General features: G+C 41.6%; 1 protein-coding gene across 1 annotated transcript; it reads left to right on the top strand.

Moving 5' to 3' along the window:
• Positions 1 to 18,423: 18,423 nt before the first annotated feature.
• LOC308170939 (fibronectin type III domain-containing protein 11-like) lies at positions 18,424 to 19,452 on the top strand (the record flags this gene model as incomplete). Its single annotated transcript, XM_080545792.1, has 1 exon — positions 18,424 to 19,452. One exon carries the CDS (start codon positions 18,424 to 18,426, stop codon positions 19,450 to 19,452), a length of 1,029 nt encoding a protein of 342 aa, XP_080401918.1.
• Between the last annotated feature and the right edge of the window lie 303 nt (positions 19,453 to 19,755).

Genomic DNA, 19,755 nt, shown 5'->3' with positions numbered 1-19,755 from the left:
ATATTTCAAAAAGGGGCATGCAACTCTAAAACCTCCTCCCTCAGACTCAAACATCTCTGCCCTGAACAAACCTGTTGCTGTCTGCTACATAATAGAACACTTCTACCAAGAACAATACACACACACACACACACACACACACACACACACACACACACAAAAGTCCTCCTGGGCAAATACAATGTTAAAGTGCGCCGCACTGTAGTGCAACAACACTTGTTACCTAACCCACAAAAAAATATTATTCACCACTTTTAACATTCCACTTGAAAGAATACAAGTGTCCAGGGCAACCAAAGCATCCCTCTTCAATCTAATGAATTGCAATGTGATGCTCAGTTCACACAGGAGCAGACTTAGGAGCAGATGGTAGTCTTGGAAATGAACCGGTCATGTTTGCTGTAGTGAGTCACTATGTGACCTCCCACTGACAGACAAAGAGCAGCCTTTAAAACCAACAACACAGACACAGTAACGATCCACTGCAGCCAGCTGATGGTCAGACAAAGCCCTTCATCACAGAACCCACTCCAGTCAATCAATGATCACATTCTTCAACCACTGTCTTTGCCTTCACTAAAGAGGACACCTTTTTGATGGGGGTGTTACAAAATACTGTCTTAATTCTAAACAATGTAATAATAATAATAATAATAATAATGCATTTTATTTGTATTGCACTTTTCATTCCAAAGAATCTCAGAGTGCTACAGAGAGAAAAAAACAACAACCGTAAAAACATACGGTAATAAGTTAAAAACAAAACAACCTAAAAACATAATAAGTTAAAAACATTAAAAAGATATATAATCACAAGAATGAACACAGGTTCAGCAGTCAAAGGCCTTTTTGAATAGGCCTGTCTTAAAAGAGTCCAGGCTCTGTACTGCCCTTAGCTGGCTAGCTGTTCCACGGGAAGGTGCCATTGAAATGGGGTTTTAAGGACAAATGTGGGAGGGATGGGGAGACAGGCTTGTTATTGAAGGAGGGAGGAGGGATGGGGAGACAGGCAGGCACAGTTTGGTCTTCAGATCAGGTCTTCTAGAAGGGTGAGGGCATGACTGGAGCCAAAAGGCAGTCAAGGCTTCCATGGATGTTTCCCCAACAGTTTACACAAAATGGACTGACTTCTATAGCGCCTTATTCCAAAGCGCTTTACAACGGCCTCTCATTCACCCATTCACACACACACATTCACACACCAATGGCGGCAAGCTACCATGCAAGGCGCCGGCCCGCTCACTGGGAGCAATTTGGGGTTCATTGTCTTGCCCAAGGACACTTCGACATGTGGCCAGCCGGGGCTCGAACCGCCGATCTGCCAACCTTGCGATCATTAGACGGCGGCTCTACCTCCTGCGCCACAGCCGCCCCAAAAGGCAGTCAAGGCTTCCATGAATGTTTTCCCAACAGTTTACACAACAAGTCAGTGTAGAGTTACCTTTCCAAAATCAGGTGTGTATGTTTTTTAAAATAAATAATTGTCATGTGTGACACATTACTCTGTCTGTCTCCATGTCTGTCCTGTGTGGTGTTGGTCTGAGTGTCTACGTGTTAACAGCTGTGTTCTATTCCTCAGGTGCTGATTGAACCTGGTGCTACACGCATAAAAGACCTGAGACCACACCACTCTGGGCTTCTTACCCGTCTGCACAGTTTTGTTATTTGTTTCTCTTTAGTTCTTTTTCATTATTATCACCCTTCCCTTAAGGAAGTGGTGATGTTCTTTTGTGTTGTGTTTTTGTAGTTATGTTTCATCTTTTGTTGATCCTCACCAGTGAGAGTGGTGAGACTATTAAAATAATTTCATTTGATTCAAACAACGACTTTGTCCGTCTGTTTCCATAATAATGTTTCATTGACATGTGACAACGAGCCCAGAGGGCATCTAGTCAATGTTAACGTTATAATAATCAAGGTGTCGATACGTGACAAGAGGATGAGAGGATTGAGGGAACTGACGACTATAGCAAAACCTGTCTATTACCACATCTATTACCACATCACCCTCTGAATCTACCTCCAAACACCACACACCTGAGAGAGCTGCCGGTCTGATGGAGCGAGTGTTACTGCAACATCTGGTGAGCAGATGTACACAGAGGCACAGGCACAACTCATTCTATATCCATGGCTACAACAATACAACAATACAGCACTACATCACATTCCAAAGTCCAACTGATGTGAGCATAGGGATGATCAAGAAAAAACAAATGAGTATGTCAACACGCAGAGACAACTCTGCAAGATAGCAGGAACATAATACGAAACATAATGGAGACTTCACACATGCGAGGGGAGTGTAAGTGTGGTGATGAGATAGAGATAGTGGTGGAGGGAAACATGTTGATTAAAACATGAGATGTGCGGTGAGTGTCGGCAGCCCCTGTGCAGCTCGCACCGCACGCATGCAAATCAGTGAGACAATTTAATATTCAGGTCCAGCGGGCTACACAGTCACGGCTGCAGGGCAGGCCAGCTCTCTCGGCTAACCATGTTCCCTCAAGGAACTGCAATAATATAAACATATCGTTTTGTCAAATGAAATGGCAGAAAAATCGTATTAATCCAGCAGTTCAAGGTGTCCTCCTTAGACTATTAAACAACTATTCCAACCGAATGTAAAATGGCAATTTCACTAAAAGGCCGCCTTCAATGTTGCACAACTGATTTATTTGAACAATTGGTTAATCGTGTTACTAAAACTTTAACGTTTGTTTTGCTTCACATTTGAAATGTCATCGCGGCAAAGGTCCTTGCTTTACACTCAATTTGATAGCCGTGATGTTTATGAATATTTGAATACAAACTAGCACCAAGACAACATCGGACCCTGAGCAGCTGAAATGTTTCCTCAACTCATGTGAGGACAGGTGAGGTGACACAGTGACACACTCGACTACAACACCAACCAGTGTTTAAACAGCTGCTCCTCTTATGAACTTACACATTCTAAACAAACCTCAACAGACAGGAAGACCTCTGCCAGACAATCATGTGGACTTAATAACCATTTAATTTATGACTGTTTCAAACTCGCTTCAAAAGAGCCTCTTACTTTTGAGCATTGCTGATGAATGATTGATGAATGAATATTCATCTCTTTCACTCCCACCACTCATCATGCAGTCTGTTGTACCAAAACAATGAAGTAAGGTCTTCCTTGCAGCACATTGCTTAATTTCCCTGCTCAGTTGTATTTACTGTAGCTGTCTTAAGAGTCTGTGGTACACTGTTCTCCACTGTGAACACTTTTCTTAATAACAATAAAAACAGACTACTGTTGGGTATGTAGTATTCTTGGAGAACGGCAGGTTTACTGACTAACCCGTAAACATGAAAGGATCATGGGAAGAAATAAATGACGGAAAAGGGTTCACAAAGGCTCCAATCACCCCCATTTCCAAACAACCTGCCATTGAACAGATTATGTAACAGATTATGTAAAAATATGCACAAACCTACAAACACATAATGTGTAAACATGTATCTAAGTGTACCATGTATCAGCTAAACTGACAGCTGTAAAGTGTCTGAACTTTGATACACCTCTGTGTGGCTCTCTCTTGCATGATCAGCCTGGCATTAGGTAGAACATTGTACCCACTGATGATGATGATGATGATGATGATGATGATGATAATTTATTTATTAGTTTATTTAAAAGGGACAATGGACAGTCATTGACTCTCCCTGAATTAGCTGGGTAGCTAAATTGCATCAGCAGTCCCTGGGCAGGTAAATCCACTGGGGAAATACGGCCTCAGATGTTATAAACAATTTAAAACAGAACATGATGATGATGATGATGAGCATGAGGATAACGATAATTTAAAAAATAAATGTTATACGTTTATGATTTTGGTGTGTGAGAGCGAGACAATTTACCTGCCTTTAATACTTCATGGTATTGATGTTGGGGGGGAAATAAACCTAACACAGTTCTCAGAATTGACTACGGTGTGTCTCTCTTTCAACCAGCTCCACCTGAACTAGCTGGGCTCTGTGGAGGGCTTATGGAGAGTCAGGTGACTTTCGAAATATCATCTCTTCTCACTCTCTGTGTGTCCCTCCAATACTGATGATAGCATGCTTATCGGCACAGCCAAGGACAGCTTAGCCACGGTGGCCAATACTGTAGCCACCGTTGGTCATTCCCATTCTGGACATGTGCAATCTCCCTTCTGGCCGTAACACATCTCACTTCTGCAGATTTGCAGATTTTGTCCATCTACATAAGTGAAAGCAATCTGGTGATTGCTCCACTTCTTTTTCTGTTCGCTAGGCATGGGAGTGGAAAGAGCAATAAAGAATGGAATGTGGCCCTAATGTCCATGAAGATTATGAATATAGTGTTTCCCCAGGCTCCGTAACACCTGAAGGGATTTTCGTATTTATTTGAAACCCCCTCCCCATGTCCCCCCTTGTTGTGTTATCCTCTTTTATTGTGTTTGCTGTAAGTTCAAATTCAATGTAAAGCCATAGACATTCAGCTTACAGTATCGCTACGGCTCTGTGTGCAGTAGGTTTTACTTTACCATACCCATTATTAACTTTCACCTCTTCAGAGTTTGAGTGAGTCTGTGCATGCGTGTGGACCCCTGCCCTGGAGATGCTTACATGTGTGTGTATCAAGCCAGCTGCTCAAATGCTGTCTGTCTGCTTCTGAGGGATATGAAAGCTATGGTGACCCGTTGGGTGCAACAAACAATTATTAGTTGTGTGTCTTCTGTGTTTGCAATCTCCAATTCTGTGGCTTCTAATGTGGCATTTAACAATTACAATGTAGCTTGGGAATCACATTATGACAGATAAAAAGAGTCGCTAGTCAACCAATTTCACCCCAAAATGATATTCACCTATAAGAGAGTCAAGTTTTACTGCTACTTCTTTCACAACCACGTTTGACTTGGATGTGTATCTGATACAAGGTGGAAAATCCCAGTAGTAGTGTAGTTACACAGACCAAACCGACCCCAGCAGTGAACTAGCCCCAGGCACAGTCCGGGAGGACACATTTACACAAGTCTCTCCCATCCTGGCAGCTCTGGATATCCTTGTTCAAGAATGTGATCATAATGCTCTTAATCCCAGTGCTACAACTGTTGAAACATGCAGTATAAAAGTATAAAAACATTAATGAATCCTGTGCGTAGCCTAATTAATATTCAATTAACGGTCCTGTGTATAATGCCCCCCATATCATGCAGCTATGCAATAGGAGACGATATGCCCCCCCCCCCATGTATGGCAACGTCAGTAAACCTCAACAGATTTTTTTTTGCTTGTGCAATTTATAATAAAACCCTTTTTATTTGCAAGTCATTTAGAGTCTAATGTGAGTCTAGTAGTGAGTTCAGGCTATGGTATTCAAATGTGCAAGGTGCGTAACACAGATAGAGCGCCTCATGTGAGACAAATACGCAACACGAACAGGAAAAAATCTGCATCTTGCATGGATAAAACATTTGTTATGCCCCAATCACACAAAAAAAATCGAATTCTTGACATTCTAATGCAAAGAGTAGGACAGACATGTGGCCATTAAACCCGGCTTAATTCAACATTCAACAGCCTATCCTACTAACACCTGCATATATGCTGCAGAGGGAAACGTGATTATTATTGGTGGAAGTCATCTATAAATGCATGTTTTCCACCGAACAGACTTCCAATCAATGCATGTTTTTGTATCATTATGGGAGAAAAATGATCAGCAACAGAATGTTTTACTTGCCTGCAATGGATCCCGGTGATGGCGAGGACGTGGAATGCAAATAAATAAAGATGTGTCCTTTAGACTACTGCATTTCTGTGCAGAACATTTCCACTGATTTTAATTTCGAGCCTATGTCGTATAACGTACGAAAGGTACATCTCTACTGTTAGAATCCCCGTCCCTGGGAGAATATGACTGATGCGTACGGAGGTCTCACTCTCCATAGACCATTTATTTATATTCGATGTTGTGAAGTCACGAAATAATACAACTCTACGTGTGGTTGTTGTTGGACGAGAATATCATAATTAAGAAATAGATCGTTAGTTATAATTTGCCGATCCCCCTGATTGTCCGATGTGGATCCATATTCCGATAGAGATTCATTAGCTGCCCATCTGCGCGTCAACAGACCTCATCCTCCCTTGCGTCGAAGCCTTGCGCATCTCAACAAAAATAAAATATTTTTTTCCAAAGGTAGAAAATATGGACCGGATGAGATATTTCCCGTTTAGTCCATGCGTACGGTTATTTCTTATACATCAAATAATTTTCACTGTCATGTTTCAGAATGTATATATCGGTATCTGCGGTAGCAAACACCTCGCTGTCTAGGCCTGCCCTCAATGTGATCAATTTACACCCCGTGGTCACACCTAATATGGTCAATAGGAAACGTGCTCAAGGCAATATAAAGAAAACCAAAAACTGAAGACTCATTGGATGAAGTTTTTAATCAAGAGTTCCTTTGTGTATCCAGGTGATTGGACTGCCGATAAGATTGTATGTGTCTACTGTATTCTATTTATCAAAAAAATCGAAATGAAATTCTTAAATTATCTTAAAACTTAGGCTAGTCGTTTAAAGTTTAAAGGGCTCTGCACACAGCGTGCGATTTCTGTTGGCGTCAACGTTCCATTTTGAAGTTTGAATGGAAGTCTATGAGAACATCGCATTTACCCACACACGGCCCCGATTTTAATCGCACGGCGAACATTCGATTCCATTCATTTTGAATGGGACAAAGCACACGTCGTGCGAGTTTTGTCGCACTGTCAAATTTGTGCTTTTCCCATTCAAAATGAATGGAATCGAATGTTCGCCGTGCGATTAAAATCGGGGCCGTGTGTGGGTAAATGCGATGTTCTCATAGACTTCCATTCAAACTTCAAAATGGAACGTTGATGCGCAACAGAAATCGCACGCTGTGTGCAGAGCCCTTAAAGGCCAAATGGTTACCATTCAATTTCCATCATAAAATCACTCTGTGTTTAGAAGAATTTACAAATTATTTACAAATACATGTTTCTTCACAATATACACAATTCTTGAGAAAACATATTGAATTACAAAAGGAATATAAGGTGGGTAATCTTTATCAATTTACAGAATGCATTTTTTTATTTATTTATTTATTTTTTTTCAGGAGAAGAGAGGTCTGTATCTGGAATGATAACTTGGAGCATGAGAATAACATTAGAATACAGTATTACCAGTGCAGAGAAAAAAGTTGGTGTCTGAAATGCAGTAGCAATTATTCTTATGTGATACTGTGAACAGAACACCATCACTGTGTTTTCCCTTTGAATTTGGGCAGAAACCCCAGAGAGTGACTGGCAACATCTGAATAGTTCTAGACAAATTATCACTTGAAAACAAGATAGAAAAATTCTATCGAAAGTTTTTTTTTTTGCCATTTAGCAGACGCTTTTAATCCAAAGCGATTTACTTTCTTTTTTTTTTTTTTTTTTTTCGGGCATAAGGCCCTTACCTCCACCCTCCCGAAATTAAAGTCGTAATGGTTCAGATAAAACAGAATTAGAACTATAACAAATGCCTCATACTCAAATAAACAATAAACTCATCCCGTGGATGGTTAAATAAACAATAATAATAAAAAGGTTTCAAACACAACGTATCACTAACAATATCAACTGAACAAAGTCTCAACACAATTATAACCAAAAGAAGTATCAACTAAATCATAACAAAGGGATCTCTAACAAAGTATCACTAAACAAGGTCACTAAACACAGAACACAGTGAGTGAGCAGTGAGTTTTAAAAATGAGTACATTGAATTTGAACTTACAGCAAACACAATAAAGAGGATAACACAACAAGGGGGAGGGGGTTTCAAATAAATACGAAAATCCCTTCAGGTGTTACGGAGATCTTCCATAGGCGCTGAGACGTCACCTAACACACACACACACACACACGGTTACATTGCATGTCCCATGCGACACACACCCACACATGAGAGAGATGGCCTTCCACCAGATACTAGAGTATCCATTGTACCTGTTGTCTATGAATGCAAAGTCAGCAGATAGTAGAAATAAAGTATAAATAAAGTATAACCTTGATAGTATAAAGGTGTGTATGTAACCGAAGGCCTTGTCTACTCACCCTCTATAGCCTCCAAGACGTTTGACCACAGAATACATGACCAACAGGTTGACTGAGGACACACAAACCACAAGTACATTACTCCACTGGACCATTTAGGGACAACATAAAAAACAAAATGGCCGAGCAAGTCTTTGCACTTGTTACAGCACTCTACCTGTTTCTGTACCAGGACGTCACAGGTGGACGCCCTCTCACAGATTACTGGAGCCTGGATGAGTGGTGGTGACAACTCGATGGGGACCCCCTGGCATACCCTGTACCTCTCCAGATCCAGGAGTAGGGTCACCACGTGGGTCACACAGTTCAGTCGGGGTGGGTGGAGTTCATATAGCGGGTGAGGGAGGTGCAGAGGCTGTCCCTGCACAGTGACCTGATAGTAAAAGCCCGGGTCGATGTGCAGGATCGTGTCCGTCATGGCAGACAGCTTGGAGCACTGGCGCAGCTGTAGCCGCGGGCCCTCCACCATGATGGCCAACCAGAGGATGGGGAGAGCTGACGTCCTCAGGTTCTCTAACAGCTGCAGCAGCCCTTGGTCCTGGTCCGTCCTGGTGGTGCTCGCCGTGCTGTCAGCCAGACTGAAGATCTGAGTGATCTAAACAGAATCGCATCAAGGTAAAAAAATGTGTTGTTTGGTCTCAAGTCCATTTGAACTACGGTCGTGTGATTCGAGAGCCCATTCCTTATCGTTTCACACAAGTGTGAACTTTCAATACCCATTTTATTTGCTTCTACTACACGACAGCAGCAGAGCTCTTCAATAAGCGCAAGAAGAAGTGTTATAAAAACACACCCTACAGATTACAGCATATACAGGGATTTTCATTGAGACAGGAGTCAGGATTTTACATCATAGCAAGACTGAGGACTGGATAGGAAAATAGGCTACTATCAAGGACAGGAGAGGATATAATTTCCCCACCCAAGCCGTCCTCTCTGGATGGCTGCATGGCTATGGCGTGACCGAGACAGGTAGGCCTATGCCGTGCATTGTGCAAAAGGTCCATCAAATGTGATTGTCTGAAGAATGACAGCTTAAAAAGGCACAAATTATCTTATATCTAGACTTATATCTGGATATGTATTGAAGTGAGCTATGCATTTCAGAGTGAAATAATGTGCAGTATTGTTTTCCAATACAGTGCACTCCATAAGTATTGGAAAGAGGAAGCATTTGGGTTTTCTTTTAGCTCAATACGGATTTGAAACTATTAACAATTAATATGGGGTTTATATAGAGATTCTCAACTTTAATTTAATGGGGGGGCGGGGTGTTCAGATTGGGTCCACAATTTAGAAAGTATAGTTGTTCTTTTAGGGTTAGGGTTAAAAAAAACATACTCCCCATATTTTCAGGGCTCCAAAAGTATTGGAAAATTTAACACTGGTTTTAGACAATTTTAGGCAATTAATATTATGAATAATAATGGTTCAAAGGCCCAGCTATGCAACAGGGTACGAGCTACTCATTTACCATAGGTGTGCCCTCATCCTCCACGTCCGGCCTTCTAGAGTGCACGTCTACTTCCTGGTCCACGACTAGTCTCCCTCCGTCCCCTCCATTCAGTCTGCCCTGGGCATCAGCCTTTCTAAACACAGTGTCTGTCTGTTGAGCAAAGAGAAAGGAAAATACACCATTACTCCAAACGTTCAAAAGGTAAACACAGCAAGAGTAGTACACAGGCAACATGTCAAACATGTGGGGCATTTCATGAATTCAAAGATACCGTGAACATATCAATATGAATGCATGCAAGGAAATTCTAAAATTATTTTAAAAAACAACAACTAATGAGTGCCTTGTATTTATTGATATCAACAAAATAGGCTGATTTAATTGACCATGAACATCAGAGACATACATTACGAATGTTCATTTAAAATACTCTATACTGAGCACTGGTATAAGAACATGAACCAGATAACAGCAGTAAATGCAATAACCCACAGTCGTCGCTGATGATGTTGCATTTTCGATTAGGATACGGGATTAAAGGGACCGGCGACGGGGTAAAAGAGAAATCCAAATGTCCCGCTAAATTCGGACCAATCACAAAACTGTTTTGAAAGCGCGCCTGTTGAGAGCGATTCAGTCTCGATTGCAGTGCGAACACAAACGACGAGGTTAATTGCAACATTGTAACATATTGTAAATAACTACGCCCTAAATCGTAACGAAATGTTGTTCTGGAAGCGGCCTAAATCTAGCTTCAATCTGCTTTTTTTCTGTTCTCCGGTCATAATAACTCGCTGCCTTTCTGCGCAGCCTGAATCAAAGTGGACTGTCTGAATCAATTAGTAGCGGAGTGGCGGCCCGCCACGGATAAATGCATATAGAGGAAACACTGTACCATGTTGTTGTCATCATATCCGGCCGCCTTGTACTGCTGGTAGAGTTCCGCCTCGCTGTCGTAGTCGTCTGAATATCGCCTTCGCCTGTGGTGCGAATTCTCCCGCCTTTCACGCAAGGAATTCTCCTCATCTTTCACACATAGAGTTTTCTGAACAAAAGGAAAAAGGGGACAAAATGTTGTATTTTGCAGGAAGTATACACAAGTTCTTGCAACACACTTGAGAACATGGAATAGTCAAAATACCTCTGAATTTCTTCAGTCAAGTGAGATATGAAAGGGGGGGAAATTAAGAGCAAAGAAGCAAGTTTCATGAGCAAACTCACCCTGGCTTGGACCTCACACTGCCTAAATCTGCACTTCTGTCTTATCTTATTGGGACCCCCGAATTTTTTCATATCCTTGCAAAAGTCACATTGGGTACAGTCCACGGTCCTCCTGCATGGCTCACACTCCCCACACATACGAATAGAGCGCTTGACCTGAATCAAAGGAAAAAAACAGACAGATATCTCAACGCCAATGCAGTTGTAGTCCAAAAGAGAAACAATTTTGGAGGGAGAGATCACAGAAGATACACAAGACCTCATAACTGTCAAGATTTTAGATTTTAGAATGTTAAGATTTTAGAATGTTAAGATTTTAGAATGTTGAGATGATAAAAAAAACCTTAGATCCACGGCGCCTTTCGGTCTTGTAATCGGGGGTGCTGCACTGTTTCTCTACTCTCTCAGGCTCAGCTTCCTTCTCACGGCTCTTCTTTGGACGGTACTTGATCTCCAACGAGGAGTTCTTGTCTAAACAACGGCAATAACAAAGTCTCAGGGAAGTGTTCACCTTGAAAGTCGGAAAATCACACTGCATTCACAAAAAGATCATATATCATATTCTGACTAGGGAGGAAAATAAAGCCATTAGACCCTCACCTCGGCATTTCATGCAGTACCACTCCCTGATTGCCTTGGCCATCTTCTTTGTGACATTGATGCAGTGACCATGAAACCACTCGTTGCAGTTGTCACAGCCACTAAGCAAAAAAAACAGATATGTTGTGAGCCTTATGACACCTTCATCACAATGTTTGATAATCACATGTTATGACTTGGCTAGCAAACTCACATCATGAAGCAGTTGATGTCCGGTTTTCTGCAAATGCAGTACAATGGTGCGTTTTCCCCCTCCATGCTGCTGTCAAGCCCCGGTACAGGGTCGAAGTCGGACACCTCACTGTCCTGTGGAAGATCAAAATACATAGCCATAGATTGGTTGTAAGCTAGTGTAGCCGGGCAGTTTTATGACCCAGGAGTTAGGCAGCCCACCATTGACAGTGTAGCTGGGTAACTTTAGAACCCAGGAGCTTTAAGACAGCCTCTGGAGTGCCACCTCGATATCAAGCCCTGTGACGATTCAAGTAGTGTTTGCTAACAGAGCTTGTTGCTTAATGAATGAACGTGTCTGCAATGGTTAGCGTGCTGAATGTCTCAGGCATTAACCCAGTTCTACTAAGGTAGGCTAGTGGCTGAAATAATTTGCTGTTGCTTTGCTATGCAACCAATCTTTCAGAATAAACCTGGTTTAAGTTAGATGCGTGACAAAAATGTCTCACAGGTGGGAATGTGTATGTACTGTATAAACTACCTGCCCTGGCCTCTCGAGTATTTATTCATTTAGCTTCATTGTTTGCAATGTAATGTAATTCATTTATATTTTAGAAGTTGCATAATGATTGAAGAACAACTCCATCTATCAGTAGAGATAGATACCATAATAACTTTATAATTTGACAAAAAACTATGTTTCAAGCTCCTAATGGTAATTAAAGATCGGAGCAAGTTTGATGGGTGGGTAATATTACCTGTGATTCCACACGTTCATTCTGTAACAAAATAAGAAAAATACAAGTGATTGGCAATGTTAGTCTACAGTTTACATAGGCTGAAGTCTAGAATATGCAGAAATATTCATCAGGGAGAAAAGGGTTTTTTTTCATTAAAAAGCTTTTTCATTACCTTCCTTCTCTTACGCATGGGTTTCTGTTGGCCATCTACGAACAGCCCTGTTTTGTACTTGAACTTGTACATGTCAAGAGTTCCTCCCAGGTGTCTGGAAAGTTCAACTCCACTTCTCACACGCTCCCCCAACGGACTGCGAACGACAAAAGTTTGTAGGAAAACCTTTGGTATCCATTTGTGCTATTCAGATTGAGATTATGATCATCATATCAGTGAGAAAAATCTGCACTAACCATTGGTCTAAAAATATCAGATAAAGTCTGCCAGGTAGTTTTTACCTCATATAATAAACATCTGTCTGGCCGACACTGGAACCTGAGCGACGAACGACCACTTTGCGCATCCACCCGTCTCCAAGTACTGGCCATTCCTCCCATCCCTCTTCAGGTTTCGTTATTTTCCTACGTGACAAACAAAAAATTGACATGAGATGAATACTGAATCATTAGGAAAAGCATAGTGGAATAACAGAAATACAGATACAGATATGACAGACATCAAAAGGCCTATCTACAAAGAGGATTATAGGGAAATATATCCAGTAACCATTTGCTACAGAATGACCAGTATACACTATGGCTTAGAAATCACATAATTGATATTTGGTACTATGAACACGGCCAACAATAAACAATACCAACATACTGGTTATTGGCCCTCTTCTTTAAGTTCTTCTCACTGCCCGCCACGCTCCCGCTCCGTTCACTCTCCCCGGCAAGACTCTCCTCTTCCGCCTCCCTTCGGACAAAAATGCGTCTCTCCCCAACAGAGTAGTCCAAGCTCTGTGCGTCATTTTCATCATCATCATCATCATCATCATCGCCATCATCATCTTCTTCTACAGGTTCACACCAGTCTCCAGGAGGCTCCTCAGTAGCTCCTCCCACTTCCATCTTGGTCTCCCCCGTGACATCATCGTGATCATCGTGATCATCCCGAGTATTCACAGGGCTGTCAGAGGGAGCCAGGGCCTCCGGTGGAGGTACCACCTCAGAGATTACTTGAGTCATGTAGCTGAAAGAAACGGCAGGAGCTCCAAAAACAATAAGCAGATAAGCCTCTGTCATCCGCAATGTGCGCCAATCAAGCAGACTTAAGTAATAAATGAAACGAACGCACTATTTAAGTAACTTGAAACTGATTGTAATTGTGCCAGCTACTCTGTAAGTACAGAACTGGATCACTAACACATGTCTACAGCTAGCTAACAAGCTACACGAGTATGGCAAGCCGTTTTAACATTTATTAGCTACAATGGATATTCATTACTGATATCTGCAACATCATTTTGCCTAGTCAAAACTCACATTTTAGATATCTGTAATTATATTTTGACTAGTAAGATTCAAATGTATTTTGCCATTCAAGTGTATGGGGTTTGTCATTACAGATATCTACAATGTAATGCAATTTTTTTCATGGCAATATGTGATTGGCCAAATCACTGAAAATGGGTGGGCACGGGAGGCCTGGCCTCACCATGCATTGAGTCCAGGACTGAAAGATTGACATTTTGTTCGTCCAATCACATGAAGCCATTTTGAGAATTCGCCAGTCATTTCAGTCAAAGAAACACTCGCCATAGTGGCTACGAGTGTCCTATCCAGGGTGCGAAATAAGGGGGAGCTCGGGGAGCTATAGCTCCCCTAGTGGTGACATGAGCTCCCCTGGAAACATGGTTTGTGAAATTTTGGTGGAGCTCTAAAATATTCCAAATTGCGATGGATTTATTCCAAGTTGTGACGGATTTTACCTGGTGTAATATGATTTGTAGAGGCATACAATCTATTTTGATGTTGGTATTAGGTATATAAATGATATATAATAGCCTATATAGCCTACATATAGGCCTTTATTGGCTACAACTATGCGACAGTAACTTGCAGCGGGGTGCACTGACGCTGAACCCCTCATAGTGATAAGTAGGTGGACAATGCGTGGTGCTGAAATAGCCGACATGCGGTGTGTGGTTTGAAAAAAGTAACGCCAGCTCAGTAAATAATTCAAACTTAATGTTTACTTATAGGCTATGTGAATGTGACTGCACCACACATGTGAACAGTAACAAAGCAAATGCAGTTTAATTTTATGAAAAACATAAATCGGCGCCAAAAAAAAGAAAGAAGCTGAATCCGCTTAGCCTACAGTATATGCTCCTGAAAAACATTTAATGACAGAGCAAACACGCTACATTACTAGGGATAATAATTACAATGAGCCATTCATTAAAAATAGAAAAAATAATATTAGGCTATTAAATCTCACTTAATGAGAAAACTGGCATCTCCCATCGGTCACTATTTGTTGGCTATCTGGTGATATGGACGTCTTTGAGTGTCTAGAAAAGCGCTATAAGTCTAATGTATTATTATTATTTATTATTATTATTATGGACGTCACTTTAATCCGGCAGTTCTCAAGGTTTTTATGCACCAATCGATTCCTCTAGTCCGTCTTTATCACATTCATTGATGAAAAGGACGACTCGCATGTATAGGTGGAAGAGAACATTCATTGTGAGCACGGAAAATGTGAGTCTCTCACAACGGCTTTGCATTGATGAAACCAGGTAGGATGAACGCATAGTTCGCTGTCCATTCCTGTTTAAATGCCCTGTTTTCACCGTCAACTTTCCTCTTTAGACCTTTGGAGAGTGACATTATGTTTCTCTTGCTAGCTAGCAGGTTAAATGTTTAGCTAACTTCACCAAGCACCAAACAACCAATCCAATAATAATGTGACCTTGTAAGTCTGGGAGGAGGGGGGAATCATTATCAGAATAAAACTATGTTAAATAATTATTAGAATAAGTTAGGCTGCGCTACATCGTCAGTCCACACATGTATTATTCAAAACTATGGAAAAGGGTGAAACTAGGGTGAGAATCACAACACAAACTCGCTAGTCAAGCCAAAATACAGCAGCGAAATGGATTGGACTGCTACCTAGTTAACTAGAACACTACTTTACATTGTTACCTAGTTAACTAGAACACTACTTTACATTGTTACCTAGTTAACTAGAACACTACTTTACATTGTTACCTAGTTAACTAGAACACTACTTCACATTGTTACCTAGTTAACTAGAACACTACTTTACATTGTTACCTAGTTAACTAGAACACTACTTTACATTGTTACCTAGTTAACTAGAACACTACTGTACATTGTTACCTAGTTAACTACAACACCACTTTACATTGTTACCTAGTTAACTAGAACACTACTGTACATTGTTACCTAGTTAACTACAACACTACTGTACATTGTTTAGCAGGCTCACAAAACAAGCCGTGTTAGTTGACTAGCGATGTGTCATTGATTTTCGACAACGTGGAAATGTGTTCACATTTTCCGAAAGAAAAGTCAAAGCATTAGAACGTAGAACGGAAAATCGCACGCGCGCTTTGCGCACGGAAAGCCACCGGCCCCGATTTGGCCTGAATTTTTTTTTCCGTCAGGAGATTTTTTTTTTTTTTTTGCTTTAATCCCTGGGCTCCCCCGCACACCGTGATTTAATTCGCACACTGGTCCTATCAACTTGTCCTTTGCAGGACACGTCTAGAACACCCATGGCTATTATCCCTGAAAATAATAGCTCATTTGGCCAAATACTTTTGCTTAAAATGACCTCGAAAGTCAGCCTCCACTGATTAGCTAGTAGCTAGCTATGTGCTGTCACAAGCTGACTAACTAGATTTTGTGAAACACAGCCGGGCCTTGCCCTTGTACAATGAATAACTATAGCATATTAACCTGTTTAATACATAATAATGTATAATAACTATAGCATATTAGCCTGTAACTATAGCATATTAGCTATATTTCGTTTTCTACTTACGAGATGCGACCGTCGTTCTCCGCGTCTTCTATCTCAATGAGCCGCGAGTCTTTCTGAGGTCAATGAACTCACGACCTAGTCACGAGACGAGTTCGCTTTGGCGCCGAAATCGTCCGTGGGCCAAACCATTTTTCATTACCAAATTCTGGGCAAATTCTAGATGTGCTTTTTTTATTCCTATACATCGCTAGATTATGTTTTGATATGATAGACCTTTTGGTTTGGCAGCTTATTAGTGGTTATTTTATTATCACCTCTTAACCCTCCGGTTGTGTTCATGTTTGCCCCCCCCATCCTTGGTGTTCCCGGTCTAATTAGACCGGTCTGATTCACTGCTTCATATCTCCAAAACTACATGTTCACATTTGCTAAATTTGGTACCTGGTGAAAGCTGAGACCTGTGAGATGTTAAAAAATGAACATAGATATGACCAAATTACTGTAATGTGACTAAATAGAACAGTAGAAATTGAATATTTCATTTCCGTTTTTGAGAATTTCAAATAAGAAGGCCAGTTACACCCTGAAACTCTATATATCTCTGCCAAACAACACATTGGATCAGTTCTTCAACATCTCAACATATACTGTGCAAAATGTTATGAGACATAAACAATGTAGACTATTGGTTAACCTGAATAACTGGATGGGCATATACGCACGGGAAAGAGAAGGGTTCCCATTACAAACACCTAATTGTTTAGTTTGAAATGTGTCAAACTTTATATATGAGGTATTTGAACAGGTCTGATACATCCTGGAATGTTGTAGCTTGTTACAACTTGTGTTATCCATTAATTTCCTATGGCGGTCATTTTTGACCGGAAACACCACCGATGTTACAAAGTTGACTAAAACCTCAAAATTCAATGCCAGTGGTTAGTCAGCAATTGTATATGTTCAAATGCCTAGTGTGGAGGATATCATAAGGCCTTGAGGCAATCAAATGTAAAACACAATATTTATGATTGATGAAAGTTGCTCTCGGTCAGATTTGACCGGGAACACAACCTGGGTTAAAACGAATAGCTGGGGCTCAAATTTGTAGATGAAGCAATTCTAGCTGTTATTGTTCAAATCAGAGGGTCAGATTGATAGTGGTTTCATACTGCCTCCTGGTGGATCTCCATAGATGGTGCAGTCACTGTCCACCTGGCGACTATTTCATTTCTTCACCGTCAAAATAACACACCTGCCATTATACACACCATTTGACTATGCGCTATATTTTCGAATGCCGTATATTGGTCCCCATGAGATTGTTGAATGAATTCCCATTTCGAGTTTCTATGCTGAATCCTTGCGGAATTTGTTCCAGAAAGAGAGACATTTCAGTCATAATATTCTCAAGAACGTAGGGTATTATTTGATGGACTTCAGGCGCAAAGTACAGTTTGGGACTCTGGAAAGGCCAGTCGAATTGATAACTGTTGAACATTTTATTAAAATATATATATATATAAATATTTTAAGGCACAGTGAAGTATGTAAATACATCCGATATGATGTGGAATGTTTATGCCCAGTGTAAATTAGACCTTTTTGTCCTCGTTCACCATGCATCATCAGTAGAATGCGATTATGACCTCACCCCTTCAGCTCGTAGCCATGGTAAATCTGACAACAGATACAAACAAAACATGTGGATACTGTCAGATGTTTATACTTAAAATATACGTCAAATGTTTACGTGACGCAGACGGGACTAGAAAGCACAGGTAACAAGCTATGCATGCATGTTAAACAATGTTGAACAAAAACCGTAAGGTATCACATTTAGGGGGAATATAATTTTGGGGGGCATTGATGACTGCATATATATGTCAACGTTTATTGAGATTTTATGAGTTTATTATTTTATAGAGTTGGTCTGTTTGATCTGGCTTGTGATCTCAGTGTGTCTGACATTTCACTCATTCAACATTCCACACCTAGCACAATGTTTTATTAATGAAACATGCCAACACACGTGATGCCACTGATGATTAACAAAAAATATATATATATAATAATAATAACAGTAATAATAATCTATAATTATATTAAATGCAGGCTTATCTGAGAGGAGAAAGTTAGCTTGAAAAATGGATGCAGAGGTTTTCAACATAGTGTATCTGCGTTACTTTGCAGTTAACATGAGAAGAAGAAAGGTGACCCGCCCAAGCCATGGCATCAGTGAGCAGCAGCACCCCATGAAGACGCACTGTGGCAGCACTGGCCAGAAAGGAGACGACCCCCAAGTGTCCAACCACTCATGGACGACCTTCATGGATGCCCGCCGCCAGATCCTGCAGCTACTCTCCACCGAGTTGTCCCCCTGCGCCCTCAAGGCCCGTATCAGCCACCTGGACCACCTTCAGAAGTGCTCCTTCTACCTGGAGGTGGCTCAGGACCGGCTACTGCAGCAGCAGCTACTGCAGCAGCAGATCTACTTGCCCCCCGCCCTCTTCTTTCAACTCATAGACCCTGGGAAGCTTGCACGCATGAAGAAGCTTGCAACCAGCCAGGTGAAGATCCAGCTGAGCCTCTTGGAGGAGCTCTGCGAGCTGATCTGTAAAGGCAAGGAAGAGCTGGAGGCCATGCTGGAGTCCACGGGCGACCAGTCGGACGTGTTCTCCCTCGCTCCGGAGGACGCTCCCTTGCGACGAAAGGTGGCCCAGCTCAACGAGGCCCTGCTGGACTTTGACTCCCGGCTGGGGCCTGGCAAGCTGCACCCCAAGCACCGGCTCATTCCCGGCTGTGGCCATAGCACCGTGCAGCTGTATCAGCTGTTGCTGACCGTCAAAGAGCCCGTGGTGTTTGACAAGATCCAGTCAGAGGCGTTGAGCACCAGCGCCAAGCTGTATTGGTTCGTCGTCGGGCAAGCGCCACAGGACCCGCAGGAGCAGTTTGAGATCGGCTACAAGCTCTTGCAGCCAGCCAACGCAGAGGAAGGGAGCCCACAGGGAATGGTCACCTGTACCGCCTACTCTGTTCTGATCGGCAACCTGATGCCTGAGAGGTGCTATGAGTTCACGGTCAAGAGGGCAGACGGCTTCGGCCATGTCTACGGTCACTGGAAGAATGAGACCCTTACCCTCAAAACCACGCCGTGGTCCATGGAGAGTCGGTAGAGGAAGAGGAGGCTGTTTCTCTGGTAGTGTGTTGTTGCCGTTAATGCCCAGCTATATGAAATGAAAGACATTTTTAAAAATATATGATTTTAATAAAAAATAAAACATGATTTTTACATTTGAGTGCAGTAGTGGTTTGAATGGTTTTGAGAATAAGGTCTGATTTATGCATGGTGTTTGTTGTTTGTTGCGTATCCTTGGTAGATACAATCGCAGTATTGGAAGACATGTGGTATTGCATCTGTGTGCTTGGGATTGTTAGTCACAAACCCAGCAGTCTGATGTTTAACTTAACAAACTGTG

This window comes from Nansenia antarctica, assembly GCF_963989245.1.
Source record: "Nansenia antarctica genome assembly, chromosome: 15".
Lineage (NCBI taxonomy): Eukaryota > Metazoa > Chordata > Actinopteri > Argentiniformes > Microstomatidae > Nansenia > Nansenia antarctica.
This window is presented reverse-complemented; position numbering and strand designations above follow the sequence as displayed.